Here is an 18,294-nt window from a genome sequence, read left to right as displayed (position 1 = left end):
CTCTGGCCTCGGCCTCTCAAAGTGTTGAGATTACAGGCATGCAGGCACAAGCCACCACACCCAGCCAGAAATACCTAATTAAACCATTATTTAATTGGGCCCCAGATCTTAAGGAGCTGCTCTGATTGTCAGAATATGGGATTGTTCTTGGAATTGAAACAGTGCTATCAAGGCTGGGCATGGTGGCTCATGCCTATAATCCCAGCACTTTGGGAGGCCGAGGCTGGTGGATCACTTGAGGTCAGGAGTTTGAGACTAGCCTGACCAACATGATGAAACCCCTGTCTCTACCAAAAATACAAAAAATTAGTCGGGTGTGGTGGTGGGCGCTTGTAATCCCAGCTACCCAGGAGGCCAAGGCAGGAGATTGCTTGAAGCCTGGGAGGCAGAGGTTGCAGTGAGCCAAGATCACACCACTGTACTCCAGCCTGGGCAACAGAGCAAGACTCTGTCTTAAAAAAAAAAAAAAAAAGAAACAGTGCTATCAAAATAGCCGATCGGGAGGCCGGCTGCAGTGGCCCATGCCTATAATCCTAGTGCTTCGAGAGGCTGAAGCAGGTGAATTGCTTGAGCTCAGGAGTTTGAAACCAGCCTGGGCAATACGACAAAACCCCATCTCTACAAAAAAAAAAAAAAAAAATTAACCAGGCATGGTAGTGTGCACTTGTAGTCCCAGCTACTTTGTGGGGCTGAGGTGGGAGGAATCGCCTGAGCTCAGGAAGTCCAGGCTGCATGCAGTAAACCAAGATTGTGCCACTGCATTCTAGCCTGGGTGACAAAGTGAGACCCTTTCTCAAAAGAAAAAAAAATTGCTGATTGGGGATTATTGATTAAATGATTGACATTGGCGTGTGCCATAGAAAATGGATCAATAAAATATTTACGTGTTTTTTAAGGATCCTTTGTAGTATAGGTAAACAGACCATTGTTTATAAACTGTCAATAAGTGTAGGAGGTTTCTCGATGTTTTAAGGTTGAGTTTAGCAACAGTATGATTCATAGTTGTTAGTTTTTGTTTAGTGATACAAGGCAGTTCCTCGTTTTGACAGTTGCCTTTTCTTTTTTCCCTAAATCACTAGCTGTCAAGCTTTTAAATCTCCCAAAATATCCCAAATCCTGGGCCACACCTTTGCCACACCTCTCAAATTAGAATCTCTGGGAGGGCCCTAGGTACTGTGGTGGCACTGACAGCAGTGTGCTGGGGGCTGCTGGTTCCCTGTCAGGTTTAAGCCAGATTGGCTAGCATAGTCACAGCTGCTGACAGTGTCTTTATTCATGGATGCTCAGTACAGCAGTTGCTAGTATCAAATAGCCAACTTCCAGGAGGCATTAAAAAAAAATTATATGGCTAGAAACAGGAGGGAAGGCATGCAGATAGATTTGTCTTCGCATGGGAAAGTAGGCCATATAATTTAAATCTCTCTCTATATCATGTCCTTTTTTACTGTCTTCAGAGTCTTTTTCACTACCTGAAATTCTCTTATTTGCTTTGTTTTGTCTCCCTGCACTAAAACGAGCTGTTAGAGCAGGAGCCCCGTTCATGCTGTATCCCTAGTGTCCCTAGCACAACACTTGAACCAGGAAAGGTGCTCAGAACATACTTCATGCATGAGTGCTAAATAAGCCTCTCTTCTCCTCTCTCCTCACCTGAGGTCAGGAGTTCAAGACTAGCCTTGCCAACACAGTGAAACTCCGCCTCTATTAAACATATGCACACACACACACAAAATAGCCGGGTGTAGTGGTGCACACCTGTAGTCCCAGCTACCTGGGAGGCTGAGGCAGGAGAATCACTTGAACCCAGGAGGCGGAGGTTGCAGTGAGCCGAGATCGTGCCATTAGACTCCAGCCTGGGCAACAAGAGCGAAACTCCCTCTCAGAAAAAAAAAAAAGAAAAAAAAAACATTTGAGGTCAATTCCAGAAATATAGGAATGCCTTATATATATGTGCGGTTTCTCGATGCTTTAAGGTTGAGTTTAGCAACAGTATGATTCATAGTTGTTGTTTTTGTTTAGTGATAAAAAGGCAGTTCCTCATTTTGACAGTTGCCTTTTCTTTTTTCCCTAAATCACTAGCTCTCAAGCTTTTAAATCTCCCAAAATGTCCCAAATCCTGGGCCACACCTCTCCCACACCTCTCAAATTAGAATCTCTGGGAGGGCCCCAGGTGCCGCGGTGGCAGTGACAGCAGTGTACTGGGGGCTGCTGGTTCCCTGTCAGGCTTTAATCAGTTGAAGGGCTCTTCCTCCCCTCTCTCCTCAACTCATGGCCCATAGCAGTCTCTTTTTACAGTTACAGGCAGCTAGGCAACACTCCAACTTGGAGCAGCTTGGAAATTGATATTACACATTGAATTAGTCTCCTCCTGCTGATTGCTAATGGAAAGCTTAGTCCAGCTTGCAGTGGGATAACCAGAGCCCCTCCCGCGAGTCCACTCCATGACCTGCTTCTCCAAATACAGTGAGGGCATTAAATCATTCATTCCATTTTTTTTTTTTTTTTTTTAAACTGGGACAGAGTCTCACCCTGTCACCCAGGCTGGAGTGCAGTGGTGTGATCTTGGCTCACTACAACCTCTGCCTCCCAGGTTCAAGCAGTTCTCCTGTCTTAGCCTCCCGAGTAGCTGGGACTACAGGTGCGTTCCACCACACCCATTTAATTTTTGTATTTTTAGTAGAGATGGGGTTTCATCATGTTGGCCAGGCTAGTCTTGAACTCGTGACCTCAGGTGATCCACCCACCTCTGCCTCCCAAAGTGCTGGGATTACAGACGTGAGCCACTGCGCCTGGCTCTACTAGATTTTTGGTACATATATGTCCATTCATGATAGTTGGGAAAATGCAAAAAAATAGAAATAGAAAAAGAAGAAAAAAGTCCTGCAATCTTAACTATAATATACAAAGACAACTGTTATTCACATGTTGGTGTATTAATTTTTATTTTTATTTGTTTATTTTGAGACAGTGCCTTGCTGTTGCCCAGGCTGGAGCATTGTGGCACAATCATGGCCCATGCAGCCTTGAACTCCTAGGCCCATGCAGCCTCGAACTCCTTCCACCTCAGCCTCGCCTAGTAGCTGGAGGTACAGGCGCACACCACTACACCCAGCCAAATTTTTAATTTTTAGTAGAGACGAGGTCTTCCTCTGTTGGCCAGGCTGGTCTGGAACTCCTGGCCTCAAGCGATCCTCCTGCTGTGGCCGTGCAAAGTGCTGGGTTACAGGACTGAGCCATCATGCCTGGCCACGTGTTGGTGTAGTTCCTTCTGGACTTTTTCCCAAGCATTTTCTTTTTCACACTGTGAACGCAACTTTGCATTCCTGCTTTCTGTCTTGTGACATTGAAACAGAAGCATTTTCTGTGGTTCCCACACACGCTGTAAACATTTTAACAGTTGCACATAGTATTCCTCTGGGTGAAGATCCCTAAGTCATCCTTGCCCTGACGTTGGACTGTCAGTCACTCCTCATCTTCACACTGAACAGCCCACAGATTTTAGTGACAGGGCCCTGGCTGCATAGACTGACCACTGGCAGTTGGGATCCACCAAGTTGTGCAGCTTTGTTGTAGCCATCTGTCTGTGGACAAAGCATGTAGGTTCTTAATCTGGAGAGGAACTGCAGGCCAGGGCAAGACCCACATCCCCAAAAGTGCTGACAGATCTGAATCATAGGTCTGAAAACAAAGCAGATCTAACATTTTATATTGTACAGATAGTATAACAGTATTATGGGCATGTCATTCAAAACCATGTGACATTTTCAAAACATGTTTTCCAAAAAGTTGGTTCATGTGCTCACTTTCTGCACTCATGTGTGTGAGGGCCAGCCCTAAGCTTTCAGGGGCTTGCAGCTGGTAGCTGAGACCTTGTTTTTGGTGGGCCCCATTTAAGAGAGGCAGACATACCGACACCGTGTGGTGCTGGGTGCGGGGGAAGGTGGTGTTCAGAAAGGCAGTGCAGAGTGGCTGTAAACTATGGAGCTGCTCTAGCCCTTCACTTGTCATCATCCCAGTTTGCGAGGGAGCATGAGGCCAAGGGCAAGCCACTGGGGGGCCTAAACTAGGAGGGCAGGAGCAGTGACCTTGGTGCACTTGGCCACAGAGGGTGCCTCTCATTTCCATGAGAAATAGGACAATTATGCAGTTTGATTTTTTTGAAAAAATCTAACTATGCATTTTCCCTGTTGCTAGTTACTTAGTTTTATTTATTTATCGATTCATTTATGTATTTTGTTTTGTTTTTTTTGAGACAGAGTCTCACTCTATCGCCCAGGCTGGAGTGCAGTGGCACGATCTCGGCTTACTGCAGCCCTGCCTCCTGGGTTCAAGCGATTCTTCTGAGTAGCTGGGAGTGCAGGTGTACGCCACCATGCCCAGCTAATTTTTGTATTAGTAGAGATGGGGTTTCACCATATTGGCCAGGCTGGTCTTGAACTCCTGACCTCGTGATCTGCCCGCCTCAGCCTCCCAAAGTGCTGGGGTTACAGGTGTGAGCCACCACGCCCAGCCTCATTTATGTATTTTTAATTTATTTTTATTAATTTATTTTTTTGAGACAGAGTCTTGCTCTATCATCCAGGCTGGAGTGAAATGGCATGATTTCTGCTCACTGCAACCTCCGCCCCCCAGGTTCAAGTGATTCTTCTGCCTCAGCCTGCCGAGTAATTGGGATTATAGGTGTGCGCCACCATGCCCAATTAATTTTTTGTATTTTTAGTAGAGACGGGGTTTTGCCATTTTGGCGAGGCTGGTCTTGAACTCCTGACCTCATGTGATCCTGCCCACCTCAAGATCCGCTTCCCAAAGTGTTGGGATTATAGGCGTGAGCCACTGCATCCGGCCCATTTATGTGTTTTTTAGAGTTGGGGTCTCGCTATGTCACTCAGGCTGGCTGGAGAGGTGTTGTGATTCTACCTCACTGTATCTTCAAACTCCTGGGCACAAGGGATCCTCCCATCTCAGCCTCTTGAGTAGCTTGGGACTACAGACATCTGCTACCAAGCCCAGCAACACTTAGTTTTAAAGGTTAAACCTTTGGCAGCTTACTTAATTTAACTTGGAGAAGTTATAACTTGTAAAATGGGCGTAACCATAGTGCTTCTCTCCTGGGTTATTGTGTAAATTACATATGCTAATAATGTGTGCACTTCACATACCAGCTTGCACACAAGAAATGCTCCAGAAGTGGCCCCATCACTGTAATTCTTATGATCAGACTTGTTTCAGATTTTCACCAGTGTAAATAATGCTTTGGTAAACTTCTTTGAACAGAAAGCTTGTTTTTTTCTTTTTTTTAAGGATTCTTTGGATTATTTCTTCAATGTAGAATTCCCAGAAGTGAGATTAGAGGGTAAAGTGTATGAACATTCTGTTTCTTGAAGCATGATGAATGTTTTCCAAACAGACTGTTAACAAACAAATGCTTTCCCCCCCGCAGTGGAGGAGGGTGCTCAGTTGGTACCCTGAGCCCACAGCAAGTGCTATAATTTTGTAATCGATTATTTCCAATTGAATAGATGAAAATTACTATCAGAATACTAATTTTAAAAATGAGTTTCCTGTTTATAAGTATTACTCTAAGAAATTGTTGCAGGCATTTAACTTCTTTGAAGTTTATGATTGAATTAAAAAAGAGATAAATGATTATCTTTGTTGAAGTGCCCGCTTACCTCAGCTGGCACTGCCTGGGCTTCAGAACCCTTCCTCCCACTCTGGCTTATGCCTGGAGAGCTGGGGGTGGCTCAGGGTGAGGCTGCAGGTCCTCTTTTCCTTACTGCTGGTCCCCAGCCATGATGAGACCCCTGCCCCAGCACTCCACCTAGAAAAGGACAGGCTGTAGCTTTGTTACTTTCACCATGGACAGAAGCAGCAGGAACCTCAGGGACTCCTTAGGTAAATGACAGTGAGAAAAAGCTGCTTAGTGTTTTGGCTAAGTCCTTCTTTCCCACCCAACAAGCTGGTGCTCTTATTGTAGGAGAGAGTTTAATAACAGCCCGAAGAGAATGGCACAACTTGCTTTTTTATTTCTGACTGAGGATGGGATTTGACTCATGCAGACAAATGAATGGACTGCCTTTTGTCTCTGTTTTACTCTCTCCCCCTTTCACCAGCCCTACATTGGGGCCTCAACGTGGTCATTGTTGGGGCTCTGCCTTTTTTCACCTGGGGTTTCAGCTTCCTTGTCTGTAAACTGAGGCAGCAGTACCAGTGTTGCAGAGGGGTAGTGGAGAAGTTAGAGCCATTATTTGTTTTCACCAGAAACTAAACTTGACCATTATCTATCTGATGGGTGTTTGAGAACATACTTTGTGCCAGAAACAAAGCTGACGTGGCCCCTGCTTTCTGCCCACTAGGGCAGATGGCTGGCTGGAAGCAGTTGAACGGATTAGAACATGCAGCTACAGATGATCAGGGCTGCAGCCTAGGTGCCACCTAGCTGCCCCATGGTTCCGTGGTGGGCAGGTCTATGCAAATCTACTCCCAATGTCCAGAGAAGCTGAGGGGCCAAGGAAGGAGGCTGATAAATCCAGTTTCTTAGAAAGAAACAGGGACTTAGGAGCAGAAGCCATGTTTCTCTCAGGAAGTGGTGAGACAAGGTGTCAGATCCCACACCATTAGCCCCCAGAGCCAGGGCTTATATGCCATAGGGAAGGAGTGGTTCAGAAGGAATGTGTAGGACATTTGAAGTATGATAACATTAAGGTAGCTTGACCTAAAGACAGGATTTAAAGTAAGTATGTGCTCTTACATAAAAACAATAAACTGTAAATCTTTTTTTTTTTTTTTTTTTTTTGAGACAGAGTTTTGCTCTTGTTGCCCAGGCTGGAGCGCAATGGTGCAATCTCGGCTCACTGCAACCTCCGCCTCCTGGGTTCAGGCGATTCTCCTGCCTCAGCCTCCCAAGTAGCTGGGATTACAGGCACCCACCACCACGCCTGGATAAATTTTGTATTTTTAGTAGCGACGGGGTTTCTCCATGTTGGTCAGGCTGATCTTGAACTCCTGACCTCAGGTGATCCATCCGCCTCGGCCTCCCAAAGTGCTGGGATTACAGGCATGAGCCACCGCACCTGGCAAACTGTCAATCTTGGAGGCCTTCCTGGAACTGGGATTAATCAGAAGCCAGCCTGGTGAATTAGCCTCCAAGATGGAGCTGCTTTGGCCTCCACATCCACCAAGTGCTCCCTGTGCGCCAAGGCCAGTTCCAGGTATCAAGGTAATCAAGTAACAAATAAAACGGATGGACCCCCTGCCCTGTGGAGCTCCCAGTCTGATGAGAGATTGGCCTGATAACACAGCCAGGGGAGGTGCAGTGAGAAGGTGGCCTTAGAGCTGATACTTAGGGATGAGGATGCGGTTCTCCTTCCCATTTGAGGACCATGAGCAGCATACACAGTGTGAGGGAGCAGCGGGCAGGCAGGCAAAGGCTCAAGGCAGGAAGGAGCCTGCGTGGCAGGTGCCTGGGGAGGTTGGGAAGCGAGCAAGGCCCAGTGTTACTTGGCTAGCTGCTGTGTCACCCCAGTCTCTGCCTCCATGGTCCCATGGCAGTCTCCCCTGGTGTGTCTGTGCTTCTGTCTCTTCTAAGGACACTAGTTCTATTGACTCTAGGGCCCATCTTGCTCCAGTATGACCTCATCTTCACTAATTACATCTTCACTAATTACATCTGCAGCTACCCTGTTTACAAATAAGGTCATGTTCTTCATCCTACTTTATGGGGGACCCAGTTCTGCCCATAACCCCTGGTCAGAAGAAGGCACTGTAAGTGCTGAGTCCACACCATGTGGCAGCACGACACACCAGCTGATTCAGGAACCAGGTATCATACATAGGATCCCAATTAAATGTGTCCAGACTCTGGCCACTTCTCATCCCCTTCATAGCTACTTTTCTGGCCCAAGTTCCCTAGACCAGTCAAGTGGCATCACTGCCCCACTTAAGACTCTCCAAAGCACCTCTGAGGGCTTCTGAACCCCCACCACCCTTTGGTCATGTGCCCTTGGGTGCCTCTGCTGACACTAGCCTCAGAGCCTGTCCCCTGCTCTCAGAACAGAAGTACCCCTGCCCTTTTGCCGGTCCTTCCAGGGCTCTGTGCCATTGCCTCCCGTCAGAGCATAGCTGAGCAAGCTCTCCTTTTCCCCACCCTGCCCTGCCCTGTTCCTCCTTTGTAGATTTGTTTATGGTCTCTCCTTACTAGAACACAAGCTCATGGGAACAGGGACTTTCCTCAGGCCTAGAGGAGGCCCTGCTTGGTGTGGGTGTGCGCATGTAACTGACTGAGGGTCAAAACCCCTTTAGGGTGCTAGGAGCAAGCGTGGGGCATAGGTCCTGAGTATTGGCTCTGAGTTCTCATCCTGCCCCTGGGCGGCTGTGAGCTGCAGCCATTTACCCTCTCTGGGCCCTGGTGTCCTCATCAGTGGGAAGGGTTGGTAATGAAGACCCAGACCTTCAGGGTCAGACTCCACCTGCCCCAGCTGGGTGGCCTTGGGACAGTCACCGCACCCCTAGGCCTCAGCCTGGACTATAAGTGGGGCAGCACCCCCTTATGGATGGAGGGTTCCTCGAGAGACAGTGTTGCACAGGCGGTGGGTGATTTTCACATCGCTTCTTGTTTGTTCCCCACAACAACCCTGGGAGACGGTTTCCCGTCCCCATTCTGCAGATGAGAAAACAGGCACTGAGAAGGTAATCACCTAGGCCAGGGGTCCACACCCTCCGGGCCACAGACCCAAAGCTTCATCTGTATTTATAGCCGCTCCCCATCACTTGCATTACTGTCTGAGCTCCACGTCCTGTCAAATCAGCAGTGGCATTAGATTCTCATAGCAGCGCAAACCCTATCGTGAACTACACATGTGAGGGATCTAGGTTGTATGCTCCTTATGAGAATCTAATGCCTGATGGTCAGTCAGTGTTTCCCATCACCTCCAGATGGAACTGTGTAGTTGCAGGGAAACAAGCTCAGGGCTCCCACTGATTCTATATTATGGTGAGTTGTAGAATTATTTCATCATATATTACAATGTAATAGTAATAGAAATAAAGTGCACAATAAATGTAATGTGCTTGAATCATCCTGAAACCATCCCCCACCCCACCCCGGCCGTGGAAAAATTGTCTTCCACTAAACCAGTCTCTGGTGCCAGAAAGGTTGGGGACAGCTGACATAGGCCAAGGTCACGCATTAAGAAGTGGCAGAGCCCAGATCTGAGCCCAGGCATGGACTCGAGGGCCCATGCTCTCGTCTGCCACACTGGGCTGCCCTCTCAGGCTGATGACACTAGTCCTGGGGTCAGGCCCAGGTGGGAGAAGCACTTAGGGCAAGGAGGAAGGGTTCCCTATGGGCGAGTGTCAGAGAGGGAAGCGCACTACAGGCATCCATGCACAGAATGTGCGTTCAGAAGCTTTCCTGGGTGGAAGCACAAGAAAATGTGAACAGCTGTTTCCTCTGGGGAGAGCAGTGGGGCAGGATGAGAGGAGTGGCTCTCACTTCCTTTTATGCTGAAATATTTAAGAATAAGTTGTGGGTATCCTCACATTCCTCCCCTAAGTACTTCAGTACACATCTCTTCCTGGAGAGTCACACAGCCGCTGTCACACACACAGTCACACACCTCACAAAATGGGAAATTAGCAGCATCATCTCACACTGAGGTCATGGTCACATTTTTCCAGTTGTCTGAAAGTGTCTTGCTGCTGATCAGCCTAACGTGAGGCCACCTCAGGACCCCAGCCTGAGCCTGGCCATCCTGTCCCTGCAGTCTGTGTCATGGCAGCACATTCTCCATTTCTCGGGGCCAGCCTGCCTTTGGGATGTCTGTTCCTGGCCTGGATCTGTCCGTCTGCTGCCTGTCACCATGCTCAGCCTGGCCCTCACCCTGAGCTTCCCGAGAACTGGAATCACGGCTAGAGTCTGGATTCTGTGCACATCAGCGTTTTGCTGGGACTGTCATGGATGGGGGTATGACATCACCTGACAGGCAGCCCTCCCACCACTGATAGTGCCAGCGTTGGCCACAGCACAAAATAACTTTGTGGTTTGTCCCTGTGTTGTAAAGTCACATCCACCTTATGGCTGGACAGTGATCTGGCTGTGGTCATGCTTCATTGCATTTTTCATTATACACCTTTTTGTCCTTTGCATCACATATATATATTCCTGTTAAATATTACCTGGTGTAGGCCGGGTGGGGTGGCTCACGCCTGTAATCCCAGCACTTTGGGAGGCCGAGGCAGGTGGATCACGAGGTTAGGAGTTACAGACAAGCCTGACCAACATAGTGAAATCCCATCTCTCCTAAAAATACAAAAATTAGCTGGATGTGGTGGTGCGTGCCTGTAGTCCCAGCTACTCAGGAGGCTGAGGCAGGAGAATCACTTGAACTCGGGAGGCGGAGGTTGAAGTGAGCCGAGACCACTCCATTGCACTCCAGTCTAGGTGACAGAGTGAGACTCTGTCTCAATCAATCAATCAATCAATCAATAATAAATAAAATAAATAAATAAATAAATAAATAGATAAATAACCTGGTGTAACCTGAACTTAACTTTTTTATAATTTGCCTCGTTAGACTAAAAGCAGCCTTCCCAGCATCTCCCTGCAAGGAGGTAAAGTAAGGGCCCTCAGGCTCTCCTGTGTTGAGAAGTGGCGGGAACATCCTCAGTAGCCAAGGTCATTGCTGATTCAGGAAGTGGCCCCTGGAACCACAGGATGATGTCACCACATTGAGGAAGTGTTTCACTGCTGTTCAGTAATGAGGAAGGAACTTAGCTGAACTAGAGGACTGGCCACTGGACAGTGGACGCTGACCCTGCGCTCAGCGCTGTCTCCCTAGCCCCTCCCTCAAAGTAGGCCTGCCCAGCAGAAAGCAGCCCCAGGCCTGTTCCTTGGAGGCCTGGGAAGGGCCACGCGTTCTGTGTGTGACGTGGAGGGTTGGGTGCCTGACAGAGCTTAGCCCTCAGGTGGTCTGGTCCCCATGGATGGAGGAAAGAGCACCAGCTCAGGACAGGGCTGGAATCCACGGGGAAGAGCCACCTGCATCCCGGCACTCCTGACCCCTTGGTAGGTCAGTTGCTTACCTCCTCCCACAGGCCCCACTGTCTTCATTTCACTGATGTGGGAGCAGAAGCTCAAAGAGGTCAGGCTATCACATGGACTCCCACTGCTGGTCAGCGGTGGGGACAAGATTTGTCTGTCCAGTGCTCTTTCCACTATCTGGTCTTCCCTTGGCTCACATGCACAGGGTGTGAGAGGTGGTAGCAGTGCTTGGGCCCACGTGGGGTCTTCTCATGCCCCCAAGGCCTGGCAACCTTTCATTTTTTTTCTGAGTTGTCAGACATGCCTGTGTACCCAGCATTGCCACACCAGGCCCAGGGACATACGACAACCAGGACCTCACCCTGCCTTCCCCACGGGGTCTGTGATGCTCACGTACCTGTGCAGTCATGCTGCCCACTGCACAGAGCCATTTGATGGTAGAATCCTGTCCCATGTACTGTAAAATGTAAAAATATACTTGTGTGGTTTTTTTTTTTTTTTTTTGAGACAGTCTTGCTCTGTTGCCCAGGCTGGAGTGCAGTGGTACGATCTTGGCTCGCTGCAACCTCCACCAGCTTAGTTCAAGTGATTCTCATGCCTCAGCCTCCTGGGTAGCTGGGACTACAGGCACGTGCCACCACACCCGGCTAAATTTTGTATGTTTAGTAGAGGCAGGGTTTTACCCTGGTTGGCCAGGCTGATCTCGAACTCCTGGCCTCAAGTGATCCACCCACTTCGGTCTCCCAAAGTGCTGTGACGTGATTACAGGCATGAGCCACCATGCCTAGCCTACATTTGTGTTTTTTGTACCTGCCGCTTTCTTTCTCTTTGACCTAACCATGCAGATTAGAGGAGGCTTTTTAATCAGTACTATGTGACTGGCAGATGCTGCTTTCGTACTTTCTAGGAAAATTGCAAAATATCAATTTCCTGTTTTTCTACCAACTCGATTGCCTTCTTTCGGTTACCCGAAAGTGGCCCACTGAAGCATCTTTATTAGAAAATCTTTCACCCTTTGTTTTAGGAGCGCATTTGGGAAAGGGTGTCTCTCTCCCAGCACAGAGTACAGGCACCCAGGCTCTGCTGGGCAGTCCCTGGAGCAGACAGGGTAGACTTGAGTGGGAGAGACCCTTGTCTGCCTGAGTTGGGAGAGTTTTCTTGGTCTTTTTAGATTGTATTTTGAGGGAAATGTTGGGCTTTTCTAGCCTTCTACTCAGCCTCTCCCCCTTAGGCTTTTTCTCAGCCGGTGTGACAGACTGGAAAGGATAGAAATAAGGCCTACCTGTGGTTACAGCTCTTGGCCACAGCAAGTGAAGACTTGGAGCTCTTCCAGTGGGGTTTATAATGCAAAAGGCCACCTTCCTGGGAGAAGGTCCGTGCATTTGATGCAACTTTAGTGATGAGCTTAAACTAACAATTCCCATTCTTCCTTCCAGTGAGTGTCTGGGAAAGCAACCTGCAACAATGAGAGACTGGCACGTCCCCCAGCACTTGCTTTTTCCCTTGGTCCCTGTGAGCTCTGAACCTTCAGATCCTCAGAGCAGAGCCAAGGCTAGGCTCAGGTGGTCAGAAGGGCCCATTCAGGCCTGTCTCACAACGACGTCTGTGTTCACTGTCATGTGCATGGGCACAAGAGGCCCTTTGTGGAGCTGAGTTGCTGTCACCAAGGCAAGAATATCTCTGCTGGAATCCTCCCTCGAAGCTCAGACCCGTTGTGTGTAGCTCAGCTGATGTTCAATGGTTGGTGGCCAAGAATTCTGCCATCTGCAGAACTGAAAGCTGTACATCCGTTTATGAAAACCACAACATTCAGGGGAATACCCTTTGTCTTTAATTTCCACATTGATGTGGTGAGCTATGATGTGGTGAGCCGGTATGTGCCAGCTGTGCATTATTCTAACAGTGTCAGTTATGGTAGACATAAACATGTACATTTGCATTTGATGCTAGTCTGGCCTTGCAGATGTGCTGGAAAGCTCAGAGGACAAAGGAGGCCTCACTTCTCCAGCAGGTCCAGTTCAGAGCCCCATGCCCACTCTCCCCCTCCAACCTGGCTGTATCAGGCACTGTAGCTGTGCAACCCAGTACCAGCTTCCCTGCCAGGATGGGGCTTGTTTTCCAGAGCACTTTTTTGGGGTGGGGTGGGATGTGAGCCTTCTACTTGATTCATTTGTGGTTTCCATTTGGTAGTAAATGAGAGATGTCCTAAGTGCAATATTTGCTTTATAGCAAGGTTTTTGTGAACGAAGCCTCAGAGATTCCTTATCAGGAAAGAGACTGGGAACAGGTGGCTGGAGTGGTTAATGATTTGGATGCGAGTGCCCTGTTCAGTTGAGAAGAGTCCCCAGGAACTGTCTGGCTTCCTTTATTCTCTTCCATGTGGATGGGGACATCTTTTTGAACATGGGAAAGCCCAAACTTGAGAGTTCTGATTGGCATAGGTGAAGTTTAGGAACAAAACGAACCAAAAAATACACTTTTTGTTTTGGTGTATTATTAAGAAATCAAGTTGTTAAGGTGGATTGAGGACTTTTCATTACCCTCTAGCTTTATTTCTGAAGAGATACTTTGGGAAATATAATTGGATGATAACACTAGGATGGGATTTGACTTGATTTTATTTAGAAAAATACATTTATGTTTTTACAGCTGCAACTTTCTTTTATTTTGGAGATGGAGTCTCGCTCTGTCACCCAGGCTGGAGTGCAGTGGTGCCATCTCAGCTCACTGCAAGCTCTGCCTCTTGGGTTCATGCCATTTTCCTGCCTCAGCCTCCCGAGTAGCTGGGACTATAGGCACCCACCACCATGCCCGGCTAATTTATTTTGTATTTTTAGTAGAGATGAGGTTTCATCATGTTAACTAGGATGGTCTCAATCTCCTGGCCTCGTAGCTAGGATGGTCTTGATCTCCTGACCTCGTGATCTGCCTGCCTCGGTGTCCCAAAGTGCTGGGATTACAGGCATGAGCCACCGCGCCCAGCCTGTTCTAAAGTAAATTTATTGCTATATGTTTTGTGTGTTTTTAAGAATTTCATGACAGGCTGATGCCTCTGCTTGGCAACCTCACGTGGTAGAGAAGTTCCCAGTCTCCTGCCCGGCCCCACCTCAGCCCTCTGCCCAGAAGCAGCCTCTTTCTACCTCCGCTGGTTCTTCTGTGGATCATGTCTGTGGCCTGAATTGCATTTAGGCCTTTTCCCCTGTTTTATTCACCATAGCCGTGGCCCAGCCATCTGAAAGCCTTGTCAGGAATTATTCCTAACCTTTTAGTTTCTCTCAAAGAGGAAAACCCTAAGAAGCAAATTTAGATTGGAAAGTAAGGAAGAAGCAACACCTAGGTGAATGAATCCTGCTAGTTATGTTTCCTAAAATAGATGTAATGAAAGAAGGAAGTAAACTAATACACAATTAGAACATTTATTTATTTTTTGAGATGCATTCTTGCTCTTTTGCCCAGGCTGGAGTGCAGTAGCTTGATCTTGGCTCACTGCAACCTCTGCCTCCTGTGTTCAAGCAATTCTCCTGCCTCAGCCTCCCAAGTGGTTGGGATTACTGGTGCCCGCCACCACACCCAGCTAATTTTTGTATTTTTAGTAGAGACCGGGTTTTACCATTTTGGCCAGGCTTGTCTAGAACTCTTGGCCTCAGGTGATCCGCCCGCCTCAGCCTCCCAAAGTGCTAGGATTACAGGCTTAAGCCGCCATGCCCGGCACAATTAGAACATTTTAAAATGACCCGTTAACCATGAAATTGAATTCTGTAGTTGTCCATCTGTCCATCTGTCGACCTGTGCATGCACCTGTCTGTGCATGCATATAAGCCTCCACCCAACAGGTGTTTGTCAGCCAGGGGTGAGTGCTACAAGGGAGAGGTGCAGAGGTGCAGAGTCTGACACAGCATCAGGATGGAGGGGAAGGACCAGGTCAGGGAAGCCGAGCTCTGAATATGAAAGAGGAGGTGGGTGCGCTGAGGGAACAGCCTGCATGGAGACCCAGGAGGAGGACAGGGCAAGGAATCATCTAAAGCAGTAGCTGCAAATCTTGCAGAGGGCAGGTCTTGCTCTGAGAGTTTTAGAGAAGCTATGGACCCTTCCTGAAATGGGGGCAGAGGTGGGCACATACTTCCAAAACTCTATAATAATTTCTGGAGGCATTTAGATTCCCTGATCATGAAACATCCTGATGGCTGTGTAAGCCCCAGCACCCAGCACCATGGTTTATGGTGTGAATGTCAAGACTCCAGTGGGGTTTGTTATATCAGCTAGGACTTCACATCTCATTCATTCAATAAAAACTGTCTTTCCAGGAGCTGCTTAGAAGTATTTAAACTAGCTAAGTGCACAGCAAAAGTATCTGCATGTGTGTCTGCATTTTTATCTGCATTTCTTTCTAATCGGTGTACAAAGCTGCTTACAAAATGAAAATGTTTGGAGTCACTGCAGAAATGGGCGGGCTTCATTTTCCATGATCTCATAGTAACACTACGAGAGACAAAGGTCAACTCTTTTTTTTTTTTTTTTTTTTTTTTGGATGGAGTCTCGCTCTGTCACTAGGCTGGAGTGCAGTGGCGAGCTCTTAGCTCACTGCAACCCCCGTCTCCCGGGTCTCTAAGTTATTCTCCTGCTAGCTGGGATTATAGGCACACGCCACCATGCCCAGCTAATTTTTGTATTTTTAGTAGAGATGGCATTTCACCATGTTGGCCAGGATGGTCTCGATCTCTAGACCTTGTGATCCGCCCACCTCGGCCTCCCAGAGTGCAAGGATTATAGGCATGAGCCACCGCACCTGGCCTCAAAAGTCAACTCTTGAATGTTGGTGTGCCTGGAGTGGAGTCTTTGGTCTCCAGATGCCCTCCACCTGTTTGAAGGATGCTCTTTGGTCCATCTGTTCAAGAGTTATACTTTGGGTCTTTGAATTAGTTTCTTTTTTTGGAGCACTGCAGATCTGCAGTGAAGACTGAGGTTCTGATCCTTGTGAGGCCTGATGGCTGGGGCTTGCATACCCAAAGGCATCTTCTCTTGGTCGGTACCAGGGGACTTCTGTAGTTGGGAAGCTATGTTTGACTGTCACTTGATTTTAACATTCAAATATTTGTAAGCCTTTCCTTTCCTCTGCCTGCATTGTTGGGTTACTGCTGAACCTTGTGGGTTTGAGATGGGAATGGAATGTGGTCTGCCCAGGAAACTGCTGTGCAGGAGCTGTATCAGCCTTGTCTTTTGCATGTGATGACTTGGTCTTCCCCAACAGCCACCTCCCCGCGAGTGTCCTCTGAGCTGGAGCAAGCCCGGCCCCAGACTAGTGGAGAAGAGGAGCTTCAGCTGCAGCTGGCACTTGCCATGAGCAGAGAAGTGGCTGAGCAGGTCAGTGCCCCAGGCAGGTCTGCACTGCATTGACTGCCCATGCTCGGAGTGGAGTGTGGCTCACTGGGAAGATGATGGCAGACACAGCCCTCTCTTCAAAACATTTCAGATATGCTTGCTGAGATGGCATTTCATGCTGCCATGTGTATTCTTGTCACCCAGTGTCCCTCCCAGTCAGGGAGGGATCCCATGCAAAGTTACATTTAGGAAAGATTTTCTAGGAAGTCTTTGCCAAGGAAAGAAACCAGTTAAAAATGCTTCCCAGAAACACTTGTGCAGACACGTGTCTGGGCTTTCCCCTAGTGAGCTGAGCCTGCACAGGCTCCTTGAAGGGTGGCATGCAGGGTGGGCGCAGGGATGCAGGCCTGAGGGGCAGGAGCCAGCCCAGCCCCCGCCAAGCACTTTGACCTGTAGCAAGAGATTTGCAAAAAACAGAAGCTTGGAAAAAATGCTCTCGAAATGAGAGTGCTTATGTTTCGATGATGGAAGTATGTATAGTTTTAATTTTTTTCAGTTCCCATTTTTCTTTTCTCTTTTCTTCTCTTTTCTTTTCTTTCTCTCTCTCTCTCTCTTTCTTTTTTTTTTTGAGACAGAGTCTCGCTCTGTCACCGAGGCTGGAGTGCAGTGGTGCAATCTTGGCTCACTGAGACCTCCACGTCCTGGGTTCAAGTGATTCTCGTGCCTCAGCATCCCGAGTAGCTGGGATTTCGGGTGCATGCCACCATGCCCGGCTCATTTTTGTATTTTTAGCAGAGACAGGGTTTCACCATGTCTGTCAGGCTGGTCTTGAACTTCTGACCTCAAGTGATCTGCCCACCTCGGCCTCCCAAAGTGCTGAGGGTACAGTCGTGGGCCACCACGCCTGGCCCCCATTTTTCTTTAGTAAGCTTGCATTACTTTGCAACAGGGAGAAGGGAAAGGAGCAATTAGAGTGGCCTTACAAATTGTCAAGCCTTTGGTTGCAGTTAACAGGGCTGTCTCCAATGACCTTTGGTTAAAAAAGGTAGTTGGGACCGGGGCAGCACAGGGATTCCTCTCCTCTATTAGAAGTTGGTGTTCAGAGAGGAATACTAGGGATAGTTAGATTTGAGTACAGACAAGTTCGTCCCGGCATTGTTTGTGTGTCTATAACTGGCAACATTCTAAAGCTCAATAACAGTGGGCAATCTCAGTTGTGGCCTCTCTGTCCCTGCAGTGGGAAACAGGCCACCAGTAACTGCCCACGTGGATGCATGTGGCTCCATGGCCAGCAGCCCAGGAAGAAGGTGCATGGTAGCATCCACTGAGAAACATAGGGACAGACGGATGGTTTGAGCCCATTTTAGTTAATATTTATAATGAAATATAAGGGAGCAAGTTCAAACTCCCGTGCTGATCAGTAGTGGGATTGTCCCTGTGAATAGCTACTGTGTGCCAGCCTGGGTAATACCATGAGACCCTGTCTCTTAAAAACAAGAGAAGAAAAAATACAAGGAATATATTATTTATATTTAATTATTATATTATATAAAAGCTTAGGACAATCCTGTCTTTTGCATATGGTGACTTTGCCTTAAATAAAGATAGTGAATCATTTCTGTTAGGAATCATAGAAATATGCGCCATTTTCCGGAAGCATACACAGTGGAGGTGGAATGATACATGATTTTTATCTTCTTTCTAATTCCTTTTTGGGTTGTCAGATTTGTGTTTTATAAGGACACACATTGCTTCTATAAGTAGAAATAATTTATAAAGCCAGTTTCATTTTGAGAAAAAAGTATTTAAGATTAAGCATTTCCTTTCCCCAGTTTGGTGGTACCTGAGCCCCCAAGGGTGTTGAAGTCATAGGAGTCGCAATGAGGGAGGGGCCTTCTGGGTACACACACATTTGGGATTTGAAAGTAATTGTGTTT

The 18,294-nt window shown here is 47.8% G+C and overlaps 1 protein-coding gene across 7 annotated transcripts in view; it reads left to right on the top strand.

Annotated features, from left to right (window-relative positions):
- The window catches only part of EPN2 (epsin 2), a 99,483-nt gene that overhangs the window by 55,583 nt on the left and 25,606 nt on the right, over nt 1–18,294 (top strand). For all 7 annotated transcript variants that reach the window (XM_032176801.2, XM_058428883.1, XM_032176795.2 and 4 more), the window contains one exon: nt 16,287–16,399. In XM_032176801.2, the coding sequence (XP_032032692.1) occupies nt 16,287–16,399 (113 nt within the window). The remainder of the gene's footprint in view (nt 1–16,286; nt 16,400–18,294) is intronic.

Source organism: Hylobates moloch, unplaced genomic scaffold (genome assembly GCF_009828535.3).
Source record: "Hylobates moloch isolate HMO894 unplaced genomic scaffold, HMol_V3 SCAFFOLD_15, whole genome shotgun sequence".
Classification (NCBI taxonomy): Eukaryota; Metazoa; Chordata; class Mammalia; order Primates; family Hylobatidae; genus Hylobates; species Hylobates moloch.
The sequence above is the reverse complement of the archived record's forward strand: the minus strand, read 5'-3'. Positions and strand labels throughout refer to the sequence as shown.